The sequence below is a fragment of the Microtus pennsylvanicus genome, chromosome 2, assembly GCF_037038515.1.
Source record: "Microtus pennsylvanicus isolate mMicPen1 chromosome 2, mMicPen1.hap1, whole genome shotgun sequence".
NCBI lineage: Eukaryota > Metazoa > Chordata > Mammalia > Rodentia > Cricetidae > Microtus > Microtus pennsylvanicus.
Window position 1 is genome coordinate 6,863,980 of NC_134580.1, and position 26,793 is coordinate 6,890,772.

General features: G+C 49.4%; 1 protein-coding gene across 1 annotated transcript in view; it reads right to left on the reverse strand.

Annotated features, from left to right (window-relative positions):
* The window catches only part of Fam83f (family with sequence similarity 83 member F), a 30,784-nt gene extending 4,240 nt beyond the window's left edge, over positions 1 to 26,544 (reverse strand). The window contains exons 1-4 of the mRNA XM_075959841.1: positions 25,845 to 26,544; positions 6,789 to 6,956; positions 6,169 to 6,290; positions 4,013 to 4,677 (exon numbers count right to left, since the gene is read on the reverse strand). Coding sequence (XP_075815956.1) covers positions 4,013 to 4,677; positions 6,169 to 6,290; positions 6,789 to 6,956; positions 25,845 to 26,312 — 1,423 coding nt within the window. The 5' untranslated portion in view covers positions 26,313 to 26,544. The remainder of the gene's footprint in view (positions 1 to 4,012; positions 4,678 to 6,168; positions 6,291 to 6,788; positions 6,957 to 25,844) is intronic.
* Between the last annotated feature and the right edge of the window lie 249 nt (positions 26,545 to 26,793).

Genomic DNA, 26,793 nt, shown 5'->3' on the forward strand with positions numbered 1-26,793 from the left:
CAGGATCCAGGATAATCACATCTGACTACAGAGTCCACACACCAGCTGGGGCCTGACCCATGCTCCTCAGGAGCAACACTTGATAGTCCCAAGAGCAGGCCACAGGTCCACAGCCTGAGAGCAATTCCCCACTAGTCCACCCCTGGTGAGGACTCAGATTTCCAGGTAAGCCAGCCAAGATCACCTGCCCCACAGGCAACATAGAGGAGCCTGAAGTCCCTGTGTTCAGGAGCCTTGCAGCCACAGGTCTAAAATCCGAGACAGCATCACAGGCCTTTCAGTCTCCACAGAAGCAGGAAATGATACCAGCTAACCTTTAGAGGCAGCTGCAGCAGCTTTGAGGCAGCCCTGGGAGGAAGAGACCCTGCTGCCCTCTTTCTTCCCAGCCTGTCTGTGGACATGGGGTTGGCCCTTCTGGAGTTCAAGGATCTTGTAGGTGGGTTGCCACCATCAGGCAAACACTTGCAAAAACCTTCTGAGTTCTGAGTGACAGCATTTCACTCCATGTCCTTTTTAAAACTTGAAATTGTCCAAGCATGTCTCAGGAGTTTAAAAACAGCGCCTAGAACCTCCCCTCTAGGCTAGTGACTCCCCAAGGGCAGGGCTTTGCCTGAGTCTCCTGTTAACTAACTGTATTGGTGCTGGTCTGGAGACACCTCTGCACTGGAGAGCTTTGCGGGAAAATCAATGCTCCTGTTCAAAATGCAGTTATCTACACTCAGTGCTTCATGACCCGCTAGTGCATCGGTTACCATGTGTCGTATGAAGCAAACAGGGAAAGGTAGCTCTTCTTCCACTGCGCCGCTGCTGCCACCATATTCTAACCTCACAAGAGTGTGCTCATGTGTTGGAGATTCTGAAATCCACTCACTATTTTGTTACATTAATTTCTTTGATACTGGCATTCCTATGTTATGCTTCTGATTTAATTTAGTGTTTAATTTTAAATTCTTGGCAGTGGGGATTGGTTAAAAGATGAAATGGATCTTCATGGCAACAGCTGTGATAAAAAGCTCTCGTTTCCAGAGCTGTTTTTTTACTGTCAGCACCACTAGCATTCCACATTTTGCTGAACGTCATCAATTCCTTAGTCTTTACCAATATGGTGAATGCCACCCAGAGAATGATACATTTAGTTGACTAAATCCTGTTTCATAGTGTTTTTTTTAAAAAATGCAGATTTCTGAGCCCAGCCCAGTAGCGCAGACTCTATTCACAGGATTTTAAACAACGACCCCCAGCTGCGCTCTCCTGAGACTGGAACATCTCTGCTCCCAGAGAGCCTGCCCAGAGGACCTAGATGGGCTCAGGTGGCAAGTGGCCAAAAGGCAGGAGCTCATAACCCAGTGCGGATTAGGTTTAGTTAAGAGGAAAAAAAAAAAATGGCAAAGGACACCCAGCTTCAGCCACTAGAGGGGGCTCTGGGTCTTCAAACTGCCAGGCTGATTCCTTTGTGCACCCTCCCACCCCAGCCCCAAAGGAGGCGATTCTGTGAGATTCTCCCCAGGGCCACACCTGGGTTTGCAAAACTTTGCATGCTGTTTGACAACTATATACTTCTTATCAAGCAATTTTACAGGCTGTCAGCTCTCGGCTTTTCCTATCTTCCTCTCTCTCACCCACCCTGTCATCCACCCACGTTCTCTCTGACAAGACGGAGCAGAGACAGATAGGACAATCAGCATCAACTCAAAGGGACCTCAGAAGCCCTCCCTAGTTTACCCCTCCTCCTCTAGAAGAGGAGACAGCCCTGGAGAGGGAAGGGCAATGTGTCAGGAGCTAAGATCATGCCACCACTGTCTGTTACAGCGTGAGTGCTCCCTGTGGGAAGGGGATTCCTTCCCTGGATGGGTTTCTTCTCTGAGGAGAAAGCTGAAATGGTTCCAGCCCATCGCAAGCTCCAGCTGGCCCAGGGTTGGGGGCCCAAGCTACATTGTTAGGTGTATAGTCAGCAGCTCAGTGGCTGCCACCTTGAGGGAAGGCATCAGAGGTCCCTGAGCCTAGGTCTTGGGAGGTGTAGGTGTAGAAGGGTCTTTGGGAGAAAAAACTCGGCTTCTCAGCTCTGCCTTTGAGCAAGAAAGAATCAAGGGCCAGAGGTCTCAGTAGAGAGCTAGGATTTCAGGGCCTTGGTGGGGTGGCAGGGTGCGTGCGTGTGTGTGTGTGTGTGTGTGTGTGTGTGTGTGTCTGTTTGTGCTACCTCTACGTTCTTCCCCAGGATGGAGGAAGGGACGACACAGTTCAGACTTTCTTATGTGTGTTAGCCACTCTTACCCTAGTCCTTCTGCTCAGGGACTGGGTGCTCTGGAGCAGGCGCTCCCAAAGGCACAATGGGGTCGGCTTGTTGGCTCCAGGGCAGTGTACAAATGCTCCGAGATAAGGAGGAGTGGCAAACACTAACTGCCCAAGTCATCTAAGCAGGGGAATCTGACACCAGAGGCAGTAGGAAGGGACAAGACAATGGTCTTTTCGTTTCTATGGAAACAGCACCTAATGGTAAGGGGCAGGAAGAGAAAGCTTCCACCTCACTTCTAGTTAGGAGTTGGGAACAGCCCCTTTGTGCTTGGGCTCACCCCCTCCTCTTCACTGCCAGGTGTTCACCATGGCAACCTCCTTCCAAACAAGAGGCACAGAGCACATCAGCATCTGGTGCTGGGGAGCCAGGGAAGCCCAAAAGGAGTGGGAATGGGGACCAGTTCCTCCCTTGCCAGGACAAGGCCCAGGCCTGGCCCTGACTCAGGCTTACAGTCACTTAATGCACTTTCCAGCGCACCTGGACTCATGAGAGTCATCACGAGGACGAAGGGAAAGAAAGTGGCTGTATGGAACCTGACCTGCTCAAGCAGTGTGGGCCCACTAGAGGCAGCAGGGCTGGGGGGTGGTCCTGGTGCCTCCCTGCAGAGACCCCCCAGACCTGTTCTATGAGGGAGCTATAGCCCTGGGTTCAACAGGACACGAAGTGCTTCTGATCAGGTGATTTCCTTGCCCTAGGTCATTGACTATGGGATACTAGGGTCCTGGAGCCCTGGTGCTGCTCGGGACAGATACTTCACAACCGGCTTTCATATAGTGAGCCAGCCAGGAAGCTCAGTTCTCATCACTGCAAAGCCCTGCAACCGCAGAAGGAAAAATCCCAGCACAGAAGTCCTTCCAAGGTAGGGAAGCTGAGATGAGAATGGCCCCACAGCAGCCTGTTCCATGTCACTACCAGACTCATGAAAGGTCATATCGGAGACCGCTCTGGAGAAAGAGGAAAAAGACTTCAAAAAAAGGGAAAAAGGGGCTTCAAGGAGATCTCCGAGAGGGCAAATCTGGCTACAAAGAGACATGGGGAAAACAATGTAATTGTTATCATAGAAACCAGGAAGCTGGTCAGGGCAACAGTGGGACAGGGTATGTTTGACCAGGTGAGCGCTGAAAGGCAGCAAGGAGCAGGATGGCCAGAAGGAGGCCTAGACTCACAGCCAGTGCTGTGCACTGTTCATTTATAAAAGGAAAACTTGGGGCTAGAGAGATGGCTCAGCAGTTAAAGAGCACTACCTGCTCTTCCAAAGGATCTGGGGTTCAATTCTCACCACCCACATGGCAGCTCACAGGAGACCTGACACCCATGGCAAAACACCAGTGCACATAAAATAAAAAAAAAAACAGAACAGAACTTGTCACACTTCCTTCTTTGATTAGAGTTACTATAACGGTGACCTGAGCACCATGGAGGAGAGGGAGTCCTCACAGGCCATCCCGTGCTGAGCTACACACCAAGTTACTATAGCAGTGACCTGAGCACCATGGAGGAGAAGGAGTCCTCACAGGCCATCCCGTGCTGAGCTACACACCAAGTTACTATAACAGTGACCTGAACACCATGGAGGAGTAAGAGAATTCTTACAGACGATCCCATGCCTACAGTTGTGCTAAACACCAAGCAAGGCGTGTATCCCTCAGAGATGAGGAATCTGAAACTCGGACCTGCAGTGACTTGCCCAGGGTCACCAGTTCAGCAGCAGGAGCTCACCTGATATGTTGGCACTGGAACCCTCGTTGGGCTTCTTCGCCAGAGGAAACTCCCCATCAGCAAAAATGTCTGGGGAGGAGGAGTTCTCCACATTCGGCCCGGCAGGCTTCTTCACTCGTCGGCTGAATAACCTGCTGCCGAAGCGCCTGCCCTCCTTGGCTGGGATGGCATCTCCATTGGCAGCTTCTCCCTTGCCATTCTGGGATTTGTGCCTCAGGTCTCCATGCACCTGAGAGACCGTCCTGCCATCCTTTGTTCCCGGCAATCTCGGGGAAATGGAATCTACTGTGGGCAATATCTGTTCTACTGTAGCCAGATCATTGAGAAAGCTCTCCAGACGCCGGGCAGACTCACCACCGCCACTGCCCTCCTGTCCCTCTGCGTTGCCATCAGTTTCCTGCTGCTGTCGCGCCGCCCAGCGCATCATCTCTCCTGGAGGAGGGCGGCTGCCTGCCACTAAGGAGTACTTGGGGTTGATAAGTTTTCGAGCTACAGTGGAGGAGTAGTTGAGGCCAAGCCTGCCTGCCAGACCCAGGTGCTTGTACAAGTTCACCTCCTCAGAGATGGCATACAGCTCCCGGAACTCAACGTCAAAGGGCTCCACGTTCTGCCCTGTCAGGAGCAAAAGAAGATTCCTGTCCACATAGGAGGAGCTCCAGGTAAAGCTGGGGATAGAAAGCAGAGACATGAATGGGCCCAAACCTCTCCAGTGTCCTACCAGTAGCTCCTTTAAACCCTTCAACCTGCTTCAACCTGCTCTGTCACTATGGCCATACTGCCTGAAGCCTGGCGAAAAATGCCTCGTGCCCTCACATTGGATTGCTCTCTTTTCAACCAGGTAAAATTCCCCCTCTCCCCATTTCCTTCCCATGGGGCTTGAGAAGTCAAACCTGGATCCACGTCTACCCTTCCTGCATGCCTTGTACATACAATGCGGTTACAGGGCCTAAGGTAGAACATTCCATACGGAGATAGCAGGTCTTAATGCAAGGCTTTGAGGTTCAAATGAAATAACCAGCTCAGTACCTGGTACAAACACACACAATACGTAGGAACTAAGTTGTGCCATTTCTAGCATTGTTCCACCCCTGCTGATTCTTCCCAGAGTGCACAGGGTCTGCAAAAACCCATACTTTAATTGCAGAAGAGGACTCCGATAATCTATTTATTGTTACATCTGCTCAAGTCTCACTTAGATTTCCACTTTTCCAAAGGAAAAGGAGGTTCTCATGTATCTGGTACCTTGCCTTCAGCGCAAATTCTGGAGAGCACATCTGTGGTGGTTTGAGTGAGAACGGCCCCCACAGACTCATATGTCTGAATGCTTCGCCACCAGTTGGTGGAACTGTTTGCATGGATTAGCGGTGGGCTGGGGGTGGGCTTTGAGGTTTCCAAAACCCATATCATTCCCAGGTAGTTCTCTTTGCCTTGTGCTAGGGATAAGATGTGAGCTCTCAGCTACTGCTCCAGCACCATGCTTTCTACCACCACGGTCATGAACCTTCTGGAACCACGAGCCCCCAAATGAAATGCTTTCTTTTATAAGTTGCTTTGGTCATGGTTCTTTTGTAAAAAAAGAATAAAAAAGTAATTAGACAATATTTTAATTAGCTTCCCCAGATCTTCTCCCTTTTACTTCTTGCTTATTCCACCCAAAAACCAGCCTCAAGGTACAGCCGGCTGCTGAGGACCATTACAAGCAGACAACACTTAATGCCTATGAAGGGTTGATCTTCTCTCTGGAATACTCCATCTGTCAATAGAAAGTCTGAAGAAAGGAACTGAGCAGGAAGCTGTTTATGATCTGGACAGAACATGCCTCTCAAAACCATGATTGTTGGGCCTGGAGAGATGGCTCAGTGGTTAAGAGCACTAGCTGCTCTTTCAGAGGTCCTGAGCTCAATTCCCCTCAACCACATGATGGCTCACAACCATCTATAGTGGGTTCCAATGCCTTCTTCTAGCCTGCAGGTATACATGCAGACAGAGCACTCATACCCTCCCCCCAAAATGAAACAAAAAAAAAACCATAAAAAAAACCCCAAAAAACCAACAACCACGACTGTGAAAGCTCCAGGCTAGCACACCCCTGAACAATTATCAATTACCATGAATACAGGTCTCCTGGGCTCTTCCCCTGTCCTGGTCCAACATACCTATAAGATCCAGTGGCTACTTTGTCTCCATCCACCATCAGGAACCTCGATGAGAGAGTGCCCTTGATCTTCCCCATGGGCATGTAGAAACCAACTCCTGTCACAGAGCGGACCCGGATATTCTGTAGAGAAGAGAAAGACACCATTGCCCTGTCTGGGGAGGCCTTGAGACTCTGAACCAAGGACTTGCTTGGGGAGAGGTCCACAGATCCTGATTGCTGCCCAAGGCTTTCCAAAATTCTCTGCTTCCTTCAGCCTTACATGTTTTACTTTCAAAAAGTTCAGGAGAGTACTTGCTCAAAGTTCCCAACCAGAGAACTACAGCCCTATGCTGAACCTGACTGTGAAGCCGGTGGTTCCACAGACTGACCACCCCAGGACTGGGTGAGAGCCGCCTCCTTCACCTCAGCAGCTCTAGGACAATAGAAAGTATTAACAATATATAAGTAAGTGGTTACAAGTTCCTGAGTCATGACTTTACATAGAAGGAAAAATATTGGGATCTTGAAGTCAATCTGAGCCCTTGGGCTTGGGAGGAGGAAGTGGGAGGAGCCAGAGGAAAGGGTAGGAGTCTCCTATTTCATCTTAGGCCCATAACCTGTCCCAGTGGTGCGACTCACCCGAATGCGGAAGTCAGCAAGTTCCAGGCCCTGACACATCTCCAAAAAGTACTCCACTCCTGCTTCATCCAGGATGATGTATACAGGGACCCGGCGCTTAGAGGCAGCATCTACGATGTCTTGGAATATATCCCCATCAGTGAAAAGATCCATGACGACAGCAATGACCTGGACAGAGAAGGTGCTGCTGAGACATGTTGTGACTGATACATGTTCTGAGACAACCTGCCCAGAGAAGTCCACCTTGCCTTGGCGAGGTACCTCTGACCTCTGATGCTCAGCCTTTTCCCTATGTCATCATCAAATTAAGAGCAGTGTTCAGGAGCCCTCACCAGTCCTGATTGTATCCCCTTAGAAGCAGAGGCCTTTTCACCCCAGGGAAGACCCAGTTCTGTTTTTTTCTTTTTTAAGACTTATTTATTTATTTTATGAATATGAGTGCTCTATCTGCATGTACAACTTTATGCCAGAGAAGGACATCAGATTCCACTAGAGATGGCTGTGAGCCGCCATGTGGTTACTGAGAATTGAACTCAGGACCTCTGGAAAAGCATCCAGTGCTCTTAACCTCTGAGTCATCTTTCCAGTCCCCCAGTTTTGCTTTTTTTAAACATTTATGCTTCTCTCATATATTACATCCAGACCGCAGTTTCCCCTCCTTCCACTCCTCCCAGTTCTTTCCTCACCTCCCCTCTCCCCCAGATCCACTCCTTTACTGTTTCAAAATAAAACAAAACAAAACCAGCAAAAAGAGCATGCCTCCCAGGGATATCCATTAAACAACATGGCCCAAGAAGGTACAAGACTGGGCACAAGCCCTCACATCAAGGTTAGACAAGGCAACCCAATAGGAAGAAGAGGGTCCCAAGCGCAGGTAAAAGAGTCAGAAATACCCTGCCTCTCATTGTTGGGAGTCCCACAAGAACACCAAGCTACACGGTCATAAGGTATATGCAGATGACCTAGCTCAGACCCATATGGGGTCCGTGTTTGTCTCTTTGGTCTCTGTGAGCCCCTATGAGCCATGATTCCGTGGGTCATGTTCTCGGAGTGTCCTTGGCCCCTTTGCTCCTACAGTCCTTCCTCCCTATCTTCTGCAGGGTTCCCCTGACTCCGCCAAATGTTCAGCTGTGAAGACCCAGTTTTCTAATTTGAGTTGCTTCCATTTTCCTGCACAAAACAGCCACCATCACATTTTGAAGGGTTTTCTTGTGGGCCCCAAACACTGTAGACCCACCACTTTCTACTTATTTGACCTTAGGCAAGATACTTGACCTCAGGGAGCCTGCTTCCTCAACTGCAAAGTGGAGATGCCCTGTACTTTATCATTTGCCACGAGGATTAGAGATAAGGCCACACATACCCAGTACACAGTGAGTCCTCAATTAACAGACCTTACAGCCAAGCCAACTCCAGCACCCTGGATGCCTCGGCAGGAACATAGAGCTAATAATGGCACCTAACTCAGTGTGTGGAGGACTCAGTGGCACACACTGACACAGAGCAGTACTGGGCAGTGTTACGTTCGGCAAGCCTCTGTCACCTACGACACCATCACCATCTTCACACTCCACTCCACCACAATCCAGACTCTGTGGGCTTCTACTTCCTCACTTCCCACAATATCACTTATTGCTCTCTCTAGTTCTTCTCTTCTTCCTTCTTCCTCCTTCCTCTTCTTCCCCCTCTTCCTCCTCCTCCTCCTCCTCCTCCTTCTTTGACAGGGTTCTTTGTGTAGTCCTGGCTGTCCTGGAACTCACTCTGTAGACCGGGCTGGCCACGAACTCACAGAGATCCACCTCTGCCTCCTACATGCTGGGATTAAAGTTGTGCACCACCACCACCTGGCTTTCTAGCGCTTCCATTTGCCAACCATTAACATCCACGTGATGATTACTGGTCCCTCAGAGGCACAGTGAGGATCTAAAGACAGATAAGTTACAATTGCCACAGGATGATAAGCCACTTACACGAAATAACTAAGGCGTAAGGTGAGGGAGATAAACGTCTTAAGAGTTATACAAGTGACATGTGATGTGCGGCTGAGATAGGCAAGCACTGCTTTTAGCCAGGAAAGGGAAGAATAAAACAAGCCTTACAATGAATAGGGTGCTTTCGGGGCCTGAGAAAGGAATGAGGAAAAGAAAGGGGCAGGGTAAGAATTGAGCAGGGAACTTGGCTGGGCTGCTATGTGTGAGTGTGCCCTGGCCAGGGGCACTGGGCAGAGACAGGGGGATTGTGCCTTCCTTGCTTTTTTTTTTTAATTTTCGAGACAGGGTTTCTCCATAGTTTTTGGTTCCTGTCCTGGAACTAGCTCTTGTAGACCAGGCTGGCCTCAAACTCACAGAGATCCGCCTGCCTCTGCCTCCCGAGTGCTGGGATTAAAGGTGTGCGCCACCACCACCTGGCGCCTTCCTTGCTTTGAGGGACCTACAAAGTGAACATTTCTGACAAAAGGCACAGCTCCAGCAAAGACACTCTGAGGCACTATGGTTTTTAATTTCACATTAACTTGGCTGGGCCACAGAATCCAGATATTTAGTGAAATACCATTCTGGATGTTTCTGTGAAGGTATATTTTGGGCTTCAAATAAAGCAGACTCCCCTCTCTTGTGTGTGTGTGGTGTGTGTGTTGACTTTCCTCCAATCAATTAAAAGCCTTCATAGACAAAGACTGACTTCTCCTGAATAAGAAGAAATTCTACAGGCCATATGCTTTTGAACTTGGACTACAGCTCCCCCCTAGGTCTCTAGCTTGCTGGTTTACCCTGAGGTTTGAGACTTTCATCTAAAAAGTAATCTCTCTAGCCAGGTGTGGCAGCGCATACCTGGAATCCTAGCATTTGGAAGGTGGAGGCAAGAGAAGCAGGAGTCCACAGCCATCTTTGTATGTACAGAAAGTTTATGACAACCTGGTGTTATCATCATCAACATCAGCATCCAATCATTCCACCAAAAGCCAAGAAAATCAACCTTTGTTTCCTTTCTCCCATCACTGTTCACACACACACACACACACACACACACACACACACACACACACACGACTGATTCTGTTTCTCTGGGGAACCCTGACTAGCACAGGCTGAGGATGGGCATGAACATGCACTAAATAGTCCCCAAATACTCATGCATTTTGGGTAACTTTTCTAATTTGATTCTTCACAATTGCTCTATTGGGAAGGACCATTATTCCCATTTCACAATTGAGGAAGTAAATACATAGGTCCGAGGTCACACAGCTAGTATACGGCAAAACAAGAAACAGGTACACCTGACCCAAGAGCACATCTCACTGCTGCATGATAGTTTAGAAACATCAAATTAAAAAACCCATTCTTAGAAAGGACTAAAATCAGACAAATATCTAGAAAGGCTGACAGAAAGAGAAGACACAAACAAAATGCAGAATGAAAAGGAGAATTAATTACAGACACAGTAGAGATTTAAGGAACAGTAAAATAAGAGCTAGGTGTGGTAGTGGAACTTACTAGAGTAAGTGTGATTCAAGTGTGTGCTACTAGACAGTAAAGCACACCTAGCCAACCACCAGGGAACCACTTGGATCTTGGCACAAGTCTATAAGAGAAGAGGGAAAGAGACACTCACTACAGCTTCCCTTGGGAAAACAAAGAATTGGCAACAATTTCAATATCTTTCTCTGGAAGACAAGGTAAGGAAGCCTGCATAGGAGAGGATGCTCCATAGCTGACGGAAGCAATGAATGAGTTTTCATGCCAGTTCTTAGTTCTTAGAGCTTTTCCAAGACTTATTTTATTTGTTTATGTGTGGATCTAAATGTGTGTCACATACATGTGAGTGCCAAGGAGGCCAGAGAAGACACGGTCTCTTCAGGTGATTGTGAGTTGCCTGATGTGGGTGCAGAGAACAAAATCCAGGCCCTCTGCAAGAGCAGCAAGTGCTCTTACCTGCTGAGCCATCCTTTCAGATAGTTGGATTGCTTCTTTAATTCCAGCACTAGGATATACAGAAGGAGGATCAGGAATTCAAGGTTATCCTTGGCTACAAAGCAAGTTCAGGCCAGCCTAGCCTACAAGAGGAGCTATCTTAGCAGGACGGTGGTGGTGCATGCTTTTAATCTCAGCACTTGGGAGGCAGAGGCAGGCAGATCTCTGTGGGTCTGAGGCCAGCCTGGTCTACAAGTGCTAGTTCTAGGACAGCCAGAGCTGTTACAAAGAGAAACCTTGTGAAAAGAAAGAAAGAAAGAAAGAAAGAAAGGAAGGAAGGAAGGAAGGAAGGAAGGAAGGAAGGAAGAAAGGAAGGAAGGAAGAAGAGGAGCGCTCTCTCTCTCTCTCTCTCTCTCTCTCTATATATATATATATATATATAATGTTATAGTGAACTCTATAGTCTAATACTAGTTACATAAAATAGTCTTATGATACCATATATTTTTCTAGAAAACAAACATGTCCAAGGACTTACATTGAGCATAGGAGAAAGGAATGGGAAGACATGAAAAAGAGAAGATGAGGGGTCTTTTGGTAGACTGATGACACCAGGGGACTGTGAACTATGGACAATGTCAGATCTTTTGTACTTGAGGCCAACTAATCAAACAAAACACATGCTCGAGTCCCCCAGTGGGACTGACACAGTCCACTTAGGTATGGAGGGTACAGCAGCCTTTGGGGGGGTGAGGTACATGGTAACATGGTCCTACAGGGTATACTTCATTACGGGGGGATACAAGCTTCCCCTGCACCCATTCAAAGGTTGACAGAGAGAACGTTTGACCGCCACATCTGTGCCAAAACTAAGAACTTTCTCCTCCCACACTGACGGAAACCCCAGTCCACTGCCCTCTCTCATCTCTAAACTCTTCCCAGTGTCCAGCTCAGCGTCATCGCACGTCACCTAGGACAGCCTGGCCAGTTTCCAAGCTGACTTCTTGGATCCCCATTTTTCTAATTTTGTACCTCGAAAAGCAGAGAAGTTAAGACTTACCCTGGCCCCCACCTAAGACTGTGAGAGGCAGAAAGTTCCCAGGATGATCTCATAGGAGGCCTAGACACCCTGGTGAGAATCAGCCATCTGTGTCACTACCAATTAAACAAGGAAATATCTGTAGTAGGGAGAAAAATCAATTGCACACTGGCTCTTGTAATCTAGTTGGGGAGAGGTGATAAGCACCCTGTGCTTTGGTCTCTGAGGATCCCTGCTTGACATTCATCCTCAGCATCAGGCCAAGAAAACCAGCTCCATTCCCCATGCTGCAGCACTGAGCGTGCCCATGATTCTCCATGCCGAGTCTGACTTCAAGGCTCCTGGTGAAGATGGAGGCTTGAAGCTTACCAATAAATAAGTAAATGAATAAATAATAAAAAACAAAATAAGACTTTACAGGCTCAGAATTCAGGGAAACAGATTTGATCAGGAGAGAAAAACACTGCCCCTTCTGGCTGGCTCCACATCCAGCACCCTTCACCTGGTTACCTACTGAGGCGTGACGCAGAGAGGGAGGTTAATGCAAGCTGGCAGTTGTTTAGGAGCTCTCGCAGGCACACTGGCAAAGAGGCTCTGATGCTGTAGGACTCCTCATGGGTGTTTCCTTAGCTCATCATCTCTCCTTTGATAGCCTGCCCAGGCAGCAGGGGCGGCTGCCCAGGCAGCAGGGGTGGGGGAGTGAGGAGGAGGTGCTGGGAAGCCCTAGAATGCCCTTCTATCTGCCATTCAACTTTAATGACTCTTCTAGCTTTCCAGCTTCTTTCCCTAATTGCCATTTGCGAACAGAGATGAGGAGGGCTGTGCCTTGCCCTGCAGTCCCGTATGTTTAGATGACCCAGACTGCAGAAGGCTCTGACAGATGTCCACACCCACAGAGCTGCTGGCTTCTGGGACAGCTCCCCTAGCCTGCTCCACAGTCACTTCCAAATCACATCCTTCCGATCACAGGCAAAGCCAGATTCTGTTGGTTTTTTCTTCTCACTGAAGAAATTTTATCAGTCCTCACTTCTCACTGTACCCCATGAATCCTCTCTGGGCCATTACCCCTTGCTGTTCTCACAAATACTACCACCCTAGCACAGGGGCCCCCCTGTCTCTTGGCTAACTTCTGGTATAGCTTTGTGGTTGGTCCCTCCTGTCACCTCTGCCCTCTGATTTCTTCTCCATAGCCTAAAACAAGGCTGATGAACCAGTTGATCCCATGGCCCTCAAAATGTCCAAACTCTTAGAGATCTGGCATAGGCAGGGCCAATCAGTGGGGCAAGCCTCACCTCTGCCTCGTGTTTTGGGTCATTCAGAATGACCTACAATAACCTTAACCCTGGGCTCTGTTGAAGCACTAGTGACCTCTGTCACTGTAGGGAATTTAACAGCATCCGGGTCTCTACTGACTGGGTACTAGCAGCATCATCCCCAGGGATAAAAACCAAGTATTGCTATATATGAACAAGGAAATGTCTCCTTGAGTATGTAATATTATGTGGTTCATCCTTCTGTTTCTGAACCTTCCTTAACCTGATGAAGCATCCCTGCAGCTTTTAAAACTCGAAGAACTTCCTGAGTTCCTTCTCTGAGAAATGTTACCCACACTCTGCTTCCTGCCCGTCTGTACTCTAAGCAAAACAACAGAGGCTCTGGGCACTCCAGTGCCATCTCCACCTCCCCCAGGCTGTGGGCTTCTGATGGCGGACACAGACAGATTCCTTTCAGAATCTGTCCTTGGCAGAGAGCTCAGGACAGGCATTCTCCGTATCTAAATGGAGATGTGTGTGTGTGTGTGTGTGTGTGTGTGTGTGTGTGTGTTGTATATGGCTATGAACTTGCAGATTCCTTTATGTCATTAATGACGAGGCATTGGGTTAAGGGCGGAAACAGACATGGAGACAGGGGAGGTGGTTTTGCTAGAAGGCAGAGTTGAAGTTCTTCCTCAAGGACCTAGAGAATGGTGCTGTTGCCTAAGCGACAGCTCACACGTCTGTGGCTCTGCTTTCACTGTGCTTACTGAAGATCCTGAAGGAGCAGCCAGCTCTGACTGAGAACAATACTTAACCAAGGGGGAGAGCTCCTACACCAAGGAACCCAGGCCAGAATGCAGGGCCTTCCCCAGCACACACAGCAAGAGCCTTTGTGTAACTACAAAGAGGCAGCCTCCTCCCTATGACAGAGTGCAAAGCTGGGGAGCGGAGAGCATCTGCATGCCAGCCCCCACAAAGCCGCTTGACCGCATCCACACGCAGGCTGCTATTGTATTCGGCCCCTACGTTCAGAAATATTTCAAACTCAAGAAATCTCTCACAGTCAGAGAGAGACTTAGAGAGCAATTAGCCCAATTCCGATCTTCAAGTCATCCAGTGGGGTCCTTGGACAGATGAGACTAGAGCTCAAGGTTCTAACTCCAGGCCTGGACTTTCCTGCATCAGGAGTGGTACAGTTTCCCTAGGCAATATAGACATAACAAGCTACAGACCCCCAGGCCACCTGAGGGCACAAAAAACCAGGATGCCAGTGGAGACTGTGGGTAGGGACAGACAACAATTCTCCCCACAAGCCTACCCAGTTCACGTGACATGGAACCAAAGGCTCTGTGGGCAGGTATGGCTGCAGGGGCTGTAAGATCACAATCTGCACCACTTCTCTGTGGAAGGAAAACCAAAGGCATGGGACCCGCCTGCTGACCCCAGATGTATGCTGGCGAAAGCCACTGCTCTTGGTGGAGGAAGGAAAAAGAGCTGGGGGCATGGGTACTTTGCTGCTAGCTCCCTATTTGAGCCTGGGGCCCAACTTTCAGCCCACACAACTGCCTTGCAGGGCTGTTGAGAGGTTTGGATAAGGTCATGACTGTGAAATTTCAAGATCACCTGTGTAGTTATGAGGACTCATTAAATTTACTACCTATCAAGCTAACTCCCCATATCTTTAGCCTTCTGGTTAAGGAAGGCAGAAGCTGGCCAAACAGGTCCAGCTGCTGCCTCCCAGAATAGCCACCAATCTGGTTATTCTACACAAGGTGGAAGGTTGGTTTGCCTTGGTTCACAGAGCAGCCCTTCCCTGTCCACTGCAGAGGGCCATGCTGGCTGGGTCTGATCAAACAGCCTATACTCAGATACCTCTGACAGTGGAATCCTATTCTGTGCTATCACCTGAGAGGTCAAGGTTAGCAGGGCAGCACCCACAGTTATCAGCTTTTAGTGTATAAAGAATCACTGGGAGACACACCAGGGACAGAGGGGGAGGGGCGGGTCCAGAATGTGGATCCCATGCCCCAAAGATTCTGATACTTGGGTTCTAGGATCGGCACTCCTGTCCTCCCCATATGGTCTGAGTGCAGAGTGAGTTGGTCACCTTGAGTGAAGGCTAGCTAGTGTTTGGAAAATAATATAGAACCTGGAGACAGAAAACCTTTTTGCTTGTGTGGTTTGGGCCATTTACTCACTGTTAAATGGGGAAGGGGACATCTTCGCAGGGCTCTTGTGGTATGTACGTGACATATGCAGATGAGTGTGTGCATGCCCAGAGCCTGTCGAGCTCACCACACAGTTTAGGAGACTTCCCACGTATGGAAATGATTTCCCTGGGCATGGAAAGCACTCTGGGTCCATAGCAGGGACTTTCCTTTGTCATCCACGCTGCAACAGGCCCCATCTGAATGACACTTCAAATTTCCAGTTTATGTAACCCAGGGCAGCCTGGTGTAAAAGAGGTAAAGCAGACTGAGAGAGCCCAGGAGGGAGGGACTCAAGATGCAGGACTTCACACAAGAACACTCCCTGATCCGAACCACAGCCTTTGCGTCCTTCCACCCTGGCCCTAAATCTCCATAGTCCAAAAGCATAGTAGGGAAAACAGACTTCGAAATTGGGAGTTCTACATTGGCTGTGAGATAGAGACAAGGTGCTTAATTTCTCTGATGTCTGCCTAGAAAATGTGGCTATTTCATGGTCATTAGAAAAGAAATATAATGATACCTGGACAGAACTGTGTCTGATCTGCTACAGAGGGCCCCTCCCTCCATGGCGGAGTATGGCACATGCAGTTCTCAGCACTGACTAACTGGTTACTAGCTTACCCTGTCCCTGCCGTTCTTCCTTCCTGCATATGGATCCCATGACACAAACCAAAGTATGCTGTCTCTACCCAAACACTCCATAGCTCCCAACTGCCTACTGCAGCAAGCCATAGCCCCTCAGACTGGCTGAAGATGTTCCACATTCCCAAAGTTTCTTCTTCTACTTCCCCCCAACAATGAATTCACCAAGATGATCTGCCTTCCAAACAGCTGAGCAGGCTAGAGGCCCTACACCTCAACTCACCTGTTGGCACCCTGTCCATGTGGTGAGGGGGACTGCTCTATCTCCATTCAGGCCCTTGTTTTACCCTTACAGAGGCTGTTTCAGGATCATTCTCTGCCCCTTGTCCCCAGTGCAGTATGCACCCTCCCTAGGATGCATGTCTGCTCAGATCTACCCATTAGGTCATGTTGGCGTCTCTCTTTGTGCACACAGCGTGTGCCTAAGCAGGATTCCCTCTGGAGCTGAGATGTGGTTTGGACCTGAATTCTGCCCACCAAGAAGACAGAACCAAAACCAGGATTTCAACAAGATCTCTTCCCTTGTGTGATTGTCAGGCTGTCCCCACCCTACCAGTGGGACATCTGAGCTTTGTTGAGCCTTAGCTTCCCAGCTCTCTGGAGCCATGTTTCATTGTTTTGGACTTGCTAATTAGACATTATTAAACGCGAGGCTCCCTGGTTACATTGGCAGTCACTGGAAGCCAACTGTGCCCAGGCAGGCCACTTCCTCTCCAGACACCTCAGCTTCAGTTCAGAGCCCTATCGCTGAACCTGCAGGGTGGGGCTCATTGCTGCATGCCGGAGATCACTTCCTACTGATCTGATCCTGTAACATCTGTGCTGACACAAGGCTGAATGAAGGGGATATACAAGGGAGACCTGACCCAAGTTGTCGCTCCAGAGAAAGAGGATATACATACTCACAAGAGCAAGATCAACTCATTCAACCACCAAGAAGCACACGTGACCTGCTGGGGAATAAGCACAGCAATTTTCTTTTATTTCCTTTTCTTTTTTTGGTTTTTCGAGACAGGATTTCTCTGTGTAACTCTGGTTGTCTTGGAACTTCCTCTGTAGAGTAGGCTGACCTCGAACTCACAGAGATCTGCATGTCTCTGCCTCATGAGGGCTGGAATTAAAGGCATGTGCCACTACCATGCAGCACAATTCTTTTTAAGATCCTAGGCCAGCTTTTCTCTGCCCCAAGACATGCTTTTGGGATGACTTTCCCTGCACTAAGTTGGTGTTAATTAGTGAAAATTATCTAATGCAAGCTCATTTTAACATTAGCTTAAAGCCAAACATAATTAGGAAGATAAATCAGCTACTTAAAAAAAAATCCAATGAAGATACACAAACGAGTTTTTGGATCATCCACTAGTTTGGGCAGAGCGAGGCACTACAGAGTAATGCAGGTCTCAAGAAATGCTGGACGAGGTGTTTGCTGACGGACCAGCTTGAGTGGGACAACAGGTTGGCAGCTTGCCTGGAAGGTTCTGAGAAGCAGCAGGAGTGATTGAGGCCATTGAGAGTTGATATGGCCTTGGGAGGGCTTCCCCAGAGGTGTGTGTGTGTGTGTGTGTGTGTGTGTGTGTGTGTGTGTGTGTGTGTGTGTAGGTGTCTGACTAAGGGGGTTAGGTTAGGGACGGGCTAGTGGCTGAAGGCAGTCAGGCTATACATTCGGGGGAGGGGAACTATGAACTCACAGAGCTCAGGCCTTCAGCCTTACACACAGCCCACCCACTGTCTGCCCTGCCTTAGGCTTCTTGGAAGCTCAGCATACACGGGCAAGCCTAGGTCTCAGGCTCATCTCAGCTCCATCCAGTTCCACCACTGACCAGCAGTGTGGCTTCATCCTCTCTGACCCGCAGTTCCCTCATCTATAAAATGATAAGTTGTTGTGGTATTAGAGTCTAAAGAGCTGTTGGGGCTGGAGATGTAGTTTGGTGAGTTAATCACTTCTATAGCACATACACACAGACCTGGGTTGGATCTCCAGCACACACAGTCCTGGTTGGATCTCCAGCACACACAGTCCTGGTTGGATCTCCAGCACACACAGTCCTGGTTGGATCTCCAGCACACACAGTCCTGGGTTGGATCTCCAGAACACACAGGGTCCTGGTTGGATCTCCAGCACACACAGACCTGGTTGGATCTCCAGCACACACAGATCTGGGTTGGATCTCCAGCACACACAGGGTCCTGGTTGAATCTCCATCACTACGAAAGCCAAATACCTAGCTTAAGTACCCAGTATACAATAGCTATCAACACCATCTCCCAGTTATCACTGTACTGAAATGTGTTTTCTTTTTGCCTCAGCCATTAGATCTAAGAAAGGTTCACATTTAATTCACCTGTTAATTTCTTGTAGCTGGTGTACAGTACATTCTTGATAAGACAGGCTGAGTGACCACACAGATGAAGGATTCTCTGGACAGTTTGAAAACCCCTTGGGAAGAGAAGTTAAGGTCTTTCACAGTGTGCCATCCAGAAGCCACAGAAAGGAAGAGCCCTAGGCCCTACCTGCAACCCACCATCTTCTGACTTATTAAGAAGAGACAGAGAGAAAGGGTGAGGGAGAGAGAGGGAGAGAGAGAAAAAAAAAGAAACATTTTTCCGGAGCCTCCCACGTGCCCAGCACAATGATGACCAGCCTACAAACTGTTCCCAGGATGAATACAGATCATCAGGAAGCTGGGCCAGAGACTGATCATTAGAAAGCCATCGGCTCTCTTCCAGGGCTAAGATTCTGGGATCATTAGCAAGAGCGGACTCCACGGATTTCAGGAAGGAAAGGAAAGCTGGAGAAAGCAGGAGCTCCAGCTTAGGCTGGCTGCTCAGAGCACCTGGAGAGGGGAGGGGGTTACCTAAGTGCCAGATAGTGCCAGGAGCCATGGCAGGCAGTCAGCCCTGCAGGACGTCTGTTTTCTGCCCTGCTTTCTCCTAGCTCAGATTGGAGGCTGGCCCCAGAACAGGCTCTGCTTTCTATATTTCTGCTTTGTATATTCTATGAGGGAGGCAGGGCTGGCCAGCCGCCAAAGGGAGGCAGCATCCTGAGGGCTGAGAACATTGAGGGGGAGGGGTGTTAGTATGGGAATCCCTAAAAGGGTCCTCACCTTCTAGGGAAAACACAAGTCTAGGGGCTATGGCCTCAAAGAGGACAATCTAGGGGATCTACCCACACCCCTATGTCTTGTGGTGCCTGCCCCAACACTGATGAGGGCAGTTAACAGCCATGGACTTGTCTGTCTCCAGAGCCAGTTTACAAGCCTCCAGGGTTGGACTGGCAAAGCATACTGATGACAAATACATTCTGAATGTTTCTGGAAGTTTCAGAGGGAAGAGGTGGCCCCAAAGTACAATTCCTAAGAATAACATACACTTGCCCAAGGACACGAAAGAGTTTGATCTGGGTGGGATTTTAATCAGTCTTGCCCAAGTCCTAGAGCCTTGTACCTCCCATGAGCCTCAGGATGTTAAAGGAAACAGGCACTCTCCTTTCTCAACAGTTTTAAGCCGCCTCACAGAAATCCTTCTGTCTGCCCGCATTACTCCCTCTTTTTATGGCACAGTCCTTGTGATTCTTAGCACCATCTTGTAACTGTAAACAACACAGTAAAAATCACCCCCATGTTACAGAAGCAGAAATAGGGGCCAAGCTAAATCGAATAACTCGCCCAGGGACAACCAGTTAGCAAGGAAAAGAGACAGCCAGAGTAGGCAAGAATGAGGACCCTCCCGATACAGCTTCCAGCTTTGGATGCCTTTCTCTGGTAGAGGCGTGGATCATCTGAGATCTCTGCCCAACAGACCCAGCTTTACAACCAAACACAAATCCTAGAGAAAATCGTGAACAAGCTTACCAAGGCCCCACCTTCTATGTTCTGCTCTCGGGTTAGTGGAGGGGTACACATCTCTGTCAGTCTTTCAGGAACCCATAGTGTAAGATTTTTGACATCCCCCCACCCCCAACAAAGAAAGAAATGTCCACAGTTGCATTCAGCTCAGAAGTCCAGCTCACTCCTGGCTGGTGACTCCTCTCCCAAGGAAGCTTTAGGTCTCTCCTCAAAGGATGTGGGGAATAATTCTAGACAGTCCAGGGACCCTGGCTGAGCCCATGCAGGTAGCCAGGCCTTCCAGGGACCATCTTCAAGCCTGCCTTCCCTTCCCAGTTTAGGAAGGGGGATGAGAGTGGGGTTATTTCCGTGCTTTTCCTTCTTATTCCTCTCTGCCCATAGCCTAAGAGTTTAAGGGTTTGAGTGCCATAGGCTGGAGCCAGGCAAACTGCTGGCTTCCCCTACTTCCACCAAGGCATGGCCAACAGATGAACAAAAGGGGGATGTGAGTAGCTCTCTATAGGGAAACAGGAAGCACACCTGCCACCACAAGCCTCAGGCCCCAAGTCTCCCAACTCTAGCTGCAGTTTCCCTCTCCCTCAGAGAAAGCAGAAGTTATTTTCCAGGACAATTAATGCTTCTGCTTCCGGTGACCTTAGCTTCCACAGACAGCCCCTCCATTTCTAAAGCACCTATACTATACACACTGTCCTTACTGGTCAGCAGACTCAAGTGGGAAGACATTTGTCCAAAGGATCCCAGTTTGGAAGAAGAGTGGATCAAGACAGAAGCTAAGACCCTTCAACCCCAAAGCCTGGCTTCTGTCACTGTCATGGAAGTTGGGTTTTCATTACTCAAAGAGATCCTAGTTCTCAGAAACAAAACAATGATTGAGCAGAAAGACAGATTTAGAACTCCACAGCTAAGATTGCAGATATTGCCCAGAGATTGCAGGAGAAGCCCAGACAAGCCAGGGCAAGAACCAGCAGGGCTGTGGAGCTGGGACTGGAACTGCAGCTGGGCCACTAGCTACCAGTCCTCAGGAGACAAGGACCCCAGAACTGCCCAAGGGTGTCCGAGACAAAGACCATATAGAATAGTCACTTGTGAAAGGGAAGAGAGTTGATAGAGGAGACAATGTGTAAGACTTGGAGATCCTGGACTCTTCAGAGGCTGTCTTTGGCTCTTGTATTTAACTTAGCTTCTTCTAAGAGCAGCTCAAGCTGGGGCACATGCCTATAATCCTAGTACTTAGGAGGCTGATGTGGAGGATCATTGCAGGCTCAAGGACAGTTTGTACTATGTAGTAAACTCCAGGCCAACCTGGGCTACATAGGGAGACCTGGTTGTCTTGAGGGTGGGCAGGGGGACGTCAGAATCTCCTATCAACTGCCCCACTGAGGTGGAAAGGGAACAGGATGAGACAAAGGGAGCTAGAAATAGAACCAGCTCTTCAGCAAGATGGTTATGGTATGAGTGAGCATTATTACCTGACTCTACAATTTTATCAGCCAGTAAGATTTAAAAACATTATGTAAGCTTTTCTCCCCTTTTCAGGAATGTGGTGTGATATGCATGTATACTGACATGTGTGTGGGTGCACATGCATGTGGAGGCTGATGTTGGGGAGCATTCTTGACAGCTCTTCCACCTTATTCATTGAGGCAAGATCTCTCAAGTGAACCCAGAGCTTGTCAATATGTTAGTCTCGCTAACCATCTTGTTCTGGGGATCACCTGTCTCTACTGTCTTTGGTTGAAATTACAGGTAGGCCACCACAGTCACCCAGCTTTTACAGGGTTCTGTTCATCTGAACTCTGGTCTTCATAATTGCCTGGCAAGTGCTTTAACACAGTCCTAACTCCCCGAGGGAGTGACAGCATCTCCTTCTCTGTGTGCCGATGGCTAGCACAGGACCTGGACAGAGAAGGCACTGGACTTGGTACAATTTGCTGGATGTGGCTGGTGACTGATGTTCATGGGAAAAGACAGGGAGCTTTAGAATACAGACTGCCACCTGAATAACCAGGTCTCTTGGTGACATGAATTGGCGACTCCAAGACTTTACTATATTCCTTGGGCACTGCATCCCAGCTGTTTACCTTTGCCTCCCACCACTTGCCCAGATGTCTGGTCAAAGCTACTGTATCTACCACATCTTGTGCTTTAGAGCCTCTCTCCAAATCCTCTTGGCCTTGGTCTAAAAACGTTACTTCATTCTTGGGACCTTAGGGTTCCTCTGTGACACAAGGACAATGACCAGCCTTCCAGTGCCAAGGAAATCAAGCAGCTCACGGAGAAGAGGGAAGAGCTGCATAGCTGGTGCGTTTGGAATGCAGGACCCAGGAACACAGGAATCAGGAGTCAAACGGAAGCCACTGGTCATAAGGACAGGCAGAGGCTTGGTACCTTCTCACCCTTCCTGCTAGGTCGGATGTTCAGACAGCTTCAAAGAGCCTTCCCTAACCTGGCTTATGGGCGGGACTAGTGTCTCTCCTGCCACACCTTCTCTGAATTATAAGGATGGATTAGCAGGCTACTGAAGAGTGGCAGTGTGTCTCACTCATCCCTCCATGATCAAAGGGATACAAGCCCAGCAGGACCAAGGTGCTTGTTCCTCTTCCTCTGGCTTCCCCAGCTTCCAGAGGGGTCTTGCTGACAGATGCTCCCTGGCTGTTCTGAGCCCAAGCCCAGCAGCTGGCCCTGGTCTTCCTTGTTAGTGTGGCACAGGATAGGATTTCTAAAAGGCTTGGATTTCAAGTAGACAAAGAAAATCATTAATGACCCTAAAATAAGAAGATCTCTCAGGGCGGAAAGACAACAACAGAAAACCCCACCCCACAAGCAAGCATGGTTGGATCTTTGAATGCTGGGTACTTTGCCGTTTGCAGAAGCTCAGAGGGTAACTACTTAACACGTAACTCCTCAGAGGTTTTTCTTCTATGACCGGGTACCACCTCCAAACTGACCCAAGTCCTCACTGGCTTCCACACCTCCCCAAGCCAAAATTGTGTTTTCAAAGTGTTCCCTAATTAGGCTCCTTCTCTTTCCCTGAGGAAAAGTTACAGCAGCTCGCTTGTTCCTATTTGTCTTCGGGAACAAAAATAATAGCACCGTATAAGATTATTCTAAAGATTAAATGAAATAAAACCCCCAAACCCTGGCACCCAGGTGGATTGCCTTCCCTCAAAGGCCATGAGATTTCAGCAGTCTAACCCAGCCTCAAGGCAACCAGACACTCCCTGGAAACCAGGGAAACTCCCTCCCTCAGGGTGAACAGGGAGGAGAATCTCATTTGATTGCCAGGGAAATGTGCTTACCAGTGGGATGAGCCAGAGGCCGGGCCAGGCAGTGGTCAGGATGAGTAAAAGGTAGAGAGATCTTGGTCTTTCTATCACTAAATTTCTTTTCTGCTCTGTGCCTCAGTTTCCTTATCTGTAAAAGAGGGCACTGTACACACCCCTATCAAGCCACACAGTCTACTTCAGCTCCCCCCAATCAAACTTCTTTGCATTAAAACAAAAGTAATCTCTCATTTCCGGCTCAGTCACCCCCTCTAAACCTGCAACCTACCTCCCACAGGCGCCTTCCTAAGTACAACCTCAAAACTCCCTTTTCTTTCGAGCACAGCCTTGGGATTTAAGCAAATGCATGAAGGGCAAAAAAGTCCACAGCTTGGCTGTTTAAGGCTAGTGCCTGGCACACAGCAGACATCCTGGAAATAAGTATTAGGTCAATCTGCACACATAGGACTGGTTCACAACGGCAAAAGATTCTGCTAAATATTTATTTAAAGAGTTAAGAAAGCCCCACAATACTGGACAGATCTGCCATAGAAGTTGCAGTAGAGCAGGGAGGGCCTTGTGTCTGCCATCTTCTAAGAGGGCACATGATGGATACCATAGCTTGTGACCATACTAGATCCACTCAGACTCCTTGCAGAATCCTGACACAGCATGACAAAGGACAGCAGGTCAGGGAGGCACACTGGTTCAGAGCAAGGGCTTTAGTGTATGGATTCTAGCTCCGCTGTTTACTAAGATAGGCAACGAACTTAACTGTCCTGCATCTTGATTTCTTTTTCTCCAAAGACAAGGGAAACGTCTGTCCCATCTAGGGGTGGTGAAAAACAAGGGCCCAGAGTGTGAGATCCCTTAGGAGGAAACAAGGTTTGCTGACAACCTCAGTGCTACCCTTGCTCTGTGCCTCAGTTTCCTTACTGTGAAAGAAGGTGCTGACAAAAGCCTACTAAGCCTCGAAGACTCCTCAGCTCCCAACAGTCAAACTTCTTTGTATTTTGAAGCCAAAATAATAATAATAATAATAATAATAATAATAAAACACTCTCACTTCCTGCTCCAACCAAGAGACTGCCCATCCCAGGTTTTTTTCCCCCTGCCATTCCAAACCTACAACTCACCTCCCATAGAGAGGGAGAAACAAATTCCTTAAAGTTATCCTCTCTCTCTCTCTCTCTCTCTCTCTCTCTCTCTCTCTCTCTCTTTCTCTCTCTCTCTCTCACACACACACACATACACACACACACAAAAATAATATATATTTTTTAAGCAAATGAGAAAGTCACTAACGCAATGGGTAACGTGTCACAAACACTAAGTAAATAAGTTTGGTGAATATTACAACTCCCTCCAGCTGTAATAATACATCATGAGTCCTGACCTTTGACCCCAGCAAAACCTGCTGCCCAGCACTACCACCCACTTCCTTTTGCTTTTCTTTTTTTTCTTTGTATCCAGCCTTGCCTTTTTCTTCAGCACAGTGTAGTCGGATAAGGAACAATTATTCTAGAAGGAAAGTGGAAGTCCGGGCAGTGAAGAGCTAGCTTCTCCTCCAGCACCAGCAACCCACCTTAGCCCAAGCCTAGGTCACTCCCAGGAAGAAGAGCCCCTCACTGCCCTTCTAGCATCTTTTGTCCTGTTTGGCCTCCAGGTAAAAGATGGCTCTAATTACACTCGTGAAGTTGAATACGAACAGTGAACCCAAGCCTCTGGACAGCAAGGACTGTTGATGTGGCTTAAGAAATCCCCGTGAAGGATTGACTAGGCAGCTCATGTGGTGAAAGGTCTTGCCACCAAGCCTGACTACCTGAATCCAACTTCTAGACCCCACATGGCAGACGGAGAGAACCAACTCCCCAAAGATATCCTTTGACATCCCTATGTGCCGGATACCCCAACACAATAAACACCCGTGATCAAAGAATATCACCACGCAGTGTTTGGCAAGTAAAAGCATAGGCTGTCCCATTAAATCTGAATCCAGGCAAACCAAGAGCCACGTTCGGCATCAATGTATCCCCAGGCAGTATTTGGGATAAACTGATACTAAAGAACTAACTGAAGTTCAGTTTTAATGCAATAGCCCACATTTTACCTGGAAACTACCCAAGTACCCAAGGGCACAGAGGAAAAGACTAATCTTTCACCTACCCCACAGTCAGCTGTCCAACTGGGATGCTAACCAGGCTCCTGGGAAACATCTTTTAACACCCAGGCAGAGCAGATGGGCTAAAGAGGAGTCTCTTCCTGAGCGGCTGAGGCCAGGGCCTGCCTTGTGGGAGCTCCCAGCACCGGGCCAAGCCACAGCGAGCTCAAAATAACTTTCCTCATTCATTCGAGCCTGCTTGGGCTCTAGTACCAAGCCCAGGAAGGGGTGAGAATGTGAGAACGCGGTCGTTTTGGGGAGAGGGGCTCCCAAGAAAAGTTCACCTGACGTTGGAGGGTAAGGGAGATCAACACCAACCAACCACTTCGTGAGGCTGGGAAGACCAAATAGGGAAATGGCCAAAGATAAACCTTGTAAATAAATCCCTGGGCACAGGTCATCATCAAGCCCTTTGAGAGACCAGTTTAACACAGGGCCTCACAACCTCCTCACTGCCCAAGAGGGAAAGCTGGGACAGAGGCGCATGAACACAACGCCGGCGCCTCCGGACACAGTAGGAAGAATGACTAACATCCGTCTAGCGCTTTGTGATTTGCCACAAACGTTCACATCCATTTTTCAAAAGGTCTCAGCCCAGCTCCACGAGGTGAGGGTGAGCTGGGGACCATTTCCCGGAGGATAGTGAGAGCGGCCAGGAAGCGAGAGCAGGTGTACATGTGGGGTTGAGGGGTGCGGGTGTCCCACTGGTGCAGGATTAGGGCCGAGGCCTACCTTCTGGGCCTGCTGGATCATCTGTCTGACCACCTGTTTCAGGTGCGGCGCCTTCTCCTCTTTGGGCGGGTGGGTGAAGAGCGTGACACGGCTCACGCCGCGGTAGAAGCTGGAGTCCGTCCATCCCAGGTCCAGCGGAGGCACTTCGGTGTCCGAGCGGTCTGGCCAATAGGCAAGGGACTCGCTGGGCTCGGCCGGGGCCTTGGACTTGGCCTTGCCACCGGCCTTGGAGACAGCGGCTTCCTCGTAGGGGCTCCAGGCGGCGCGGAGGGCCTGGCGCTCCTTGCTGGAGAGGAAGTCCCGCAGCCGCTCCTTCTTGACCCGCTCGCGGTAGGCCTGCTCGCCTCCACCCAGCAGCGCCTCCAGCGCGGCCCGCCGCCGCTCGCAGTAGTAGAAGGCGGCCTGCGCCTCGGTCACCTTCTCGTTCACGTGCGCCTCGTCCAGGCAGCTCAGCTGGGACTCGGCCATGGCGCCCCAGCCCTGTCCGGGGACACCGGGCTTTGGACCCTACCGTCCCCACCGCTGCACCTGGAGCGGTCGAGGGGCGGGGCGCCTCACCTGGCCGCGAGGTCCGCCTCGACCCGCCCAGCGACCGCCAGCCGGCCAATCGGCGCGGGCCCCGGTGCGGGCGCGGCCGTCGGGCAGAGAACGCCCGCCGCCTCTACAAGGCTTGTCTGGTCCTTGGGGCAACCCCGTCGACGCCGTGCGACTCTGGCCTACCTAGCCTGGTTGGGACACGAGTCCCGGAGTGGAAGTGAACTTGGAGCCGGGCCGTAGTCGGAGCCACGTGCGAGCCACGCCCACCTCCCAGCCACAACACCTTGGTGCAAGAAAGGTCGGCGACTTGACCCTTTACGCAGCCGGCACCCTCCAGGACTCAGCTCAGCCGGTTCAAGCTCATCTTTCCGCAGGCAGGGCCCAGAGCACACGTTCTGGCCCGGATGCCTGC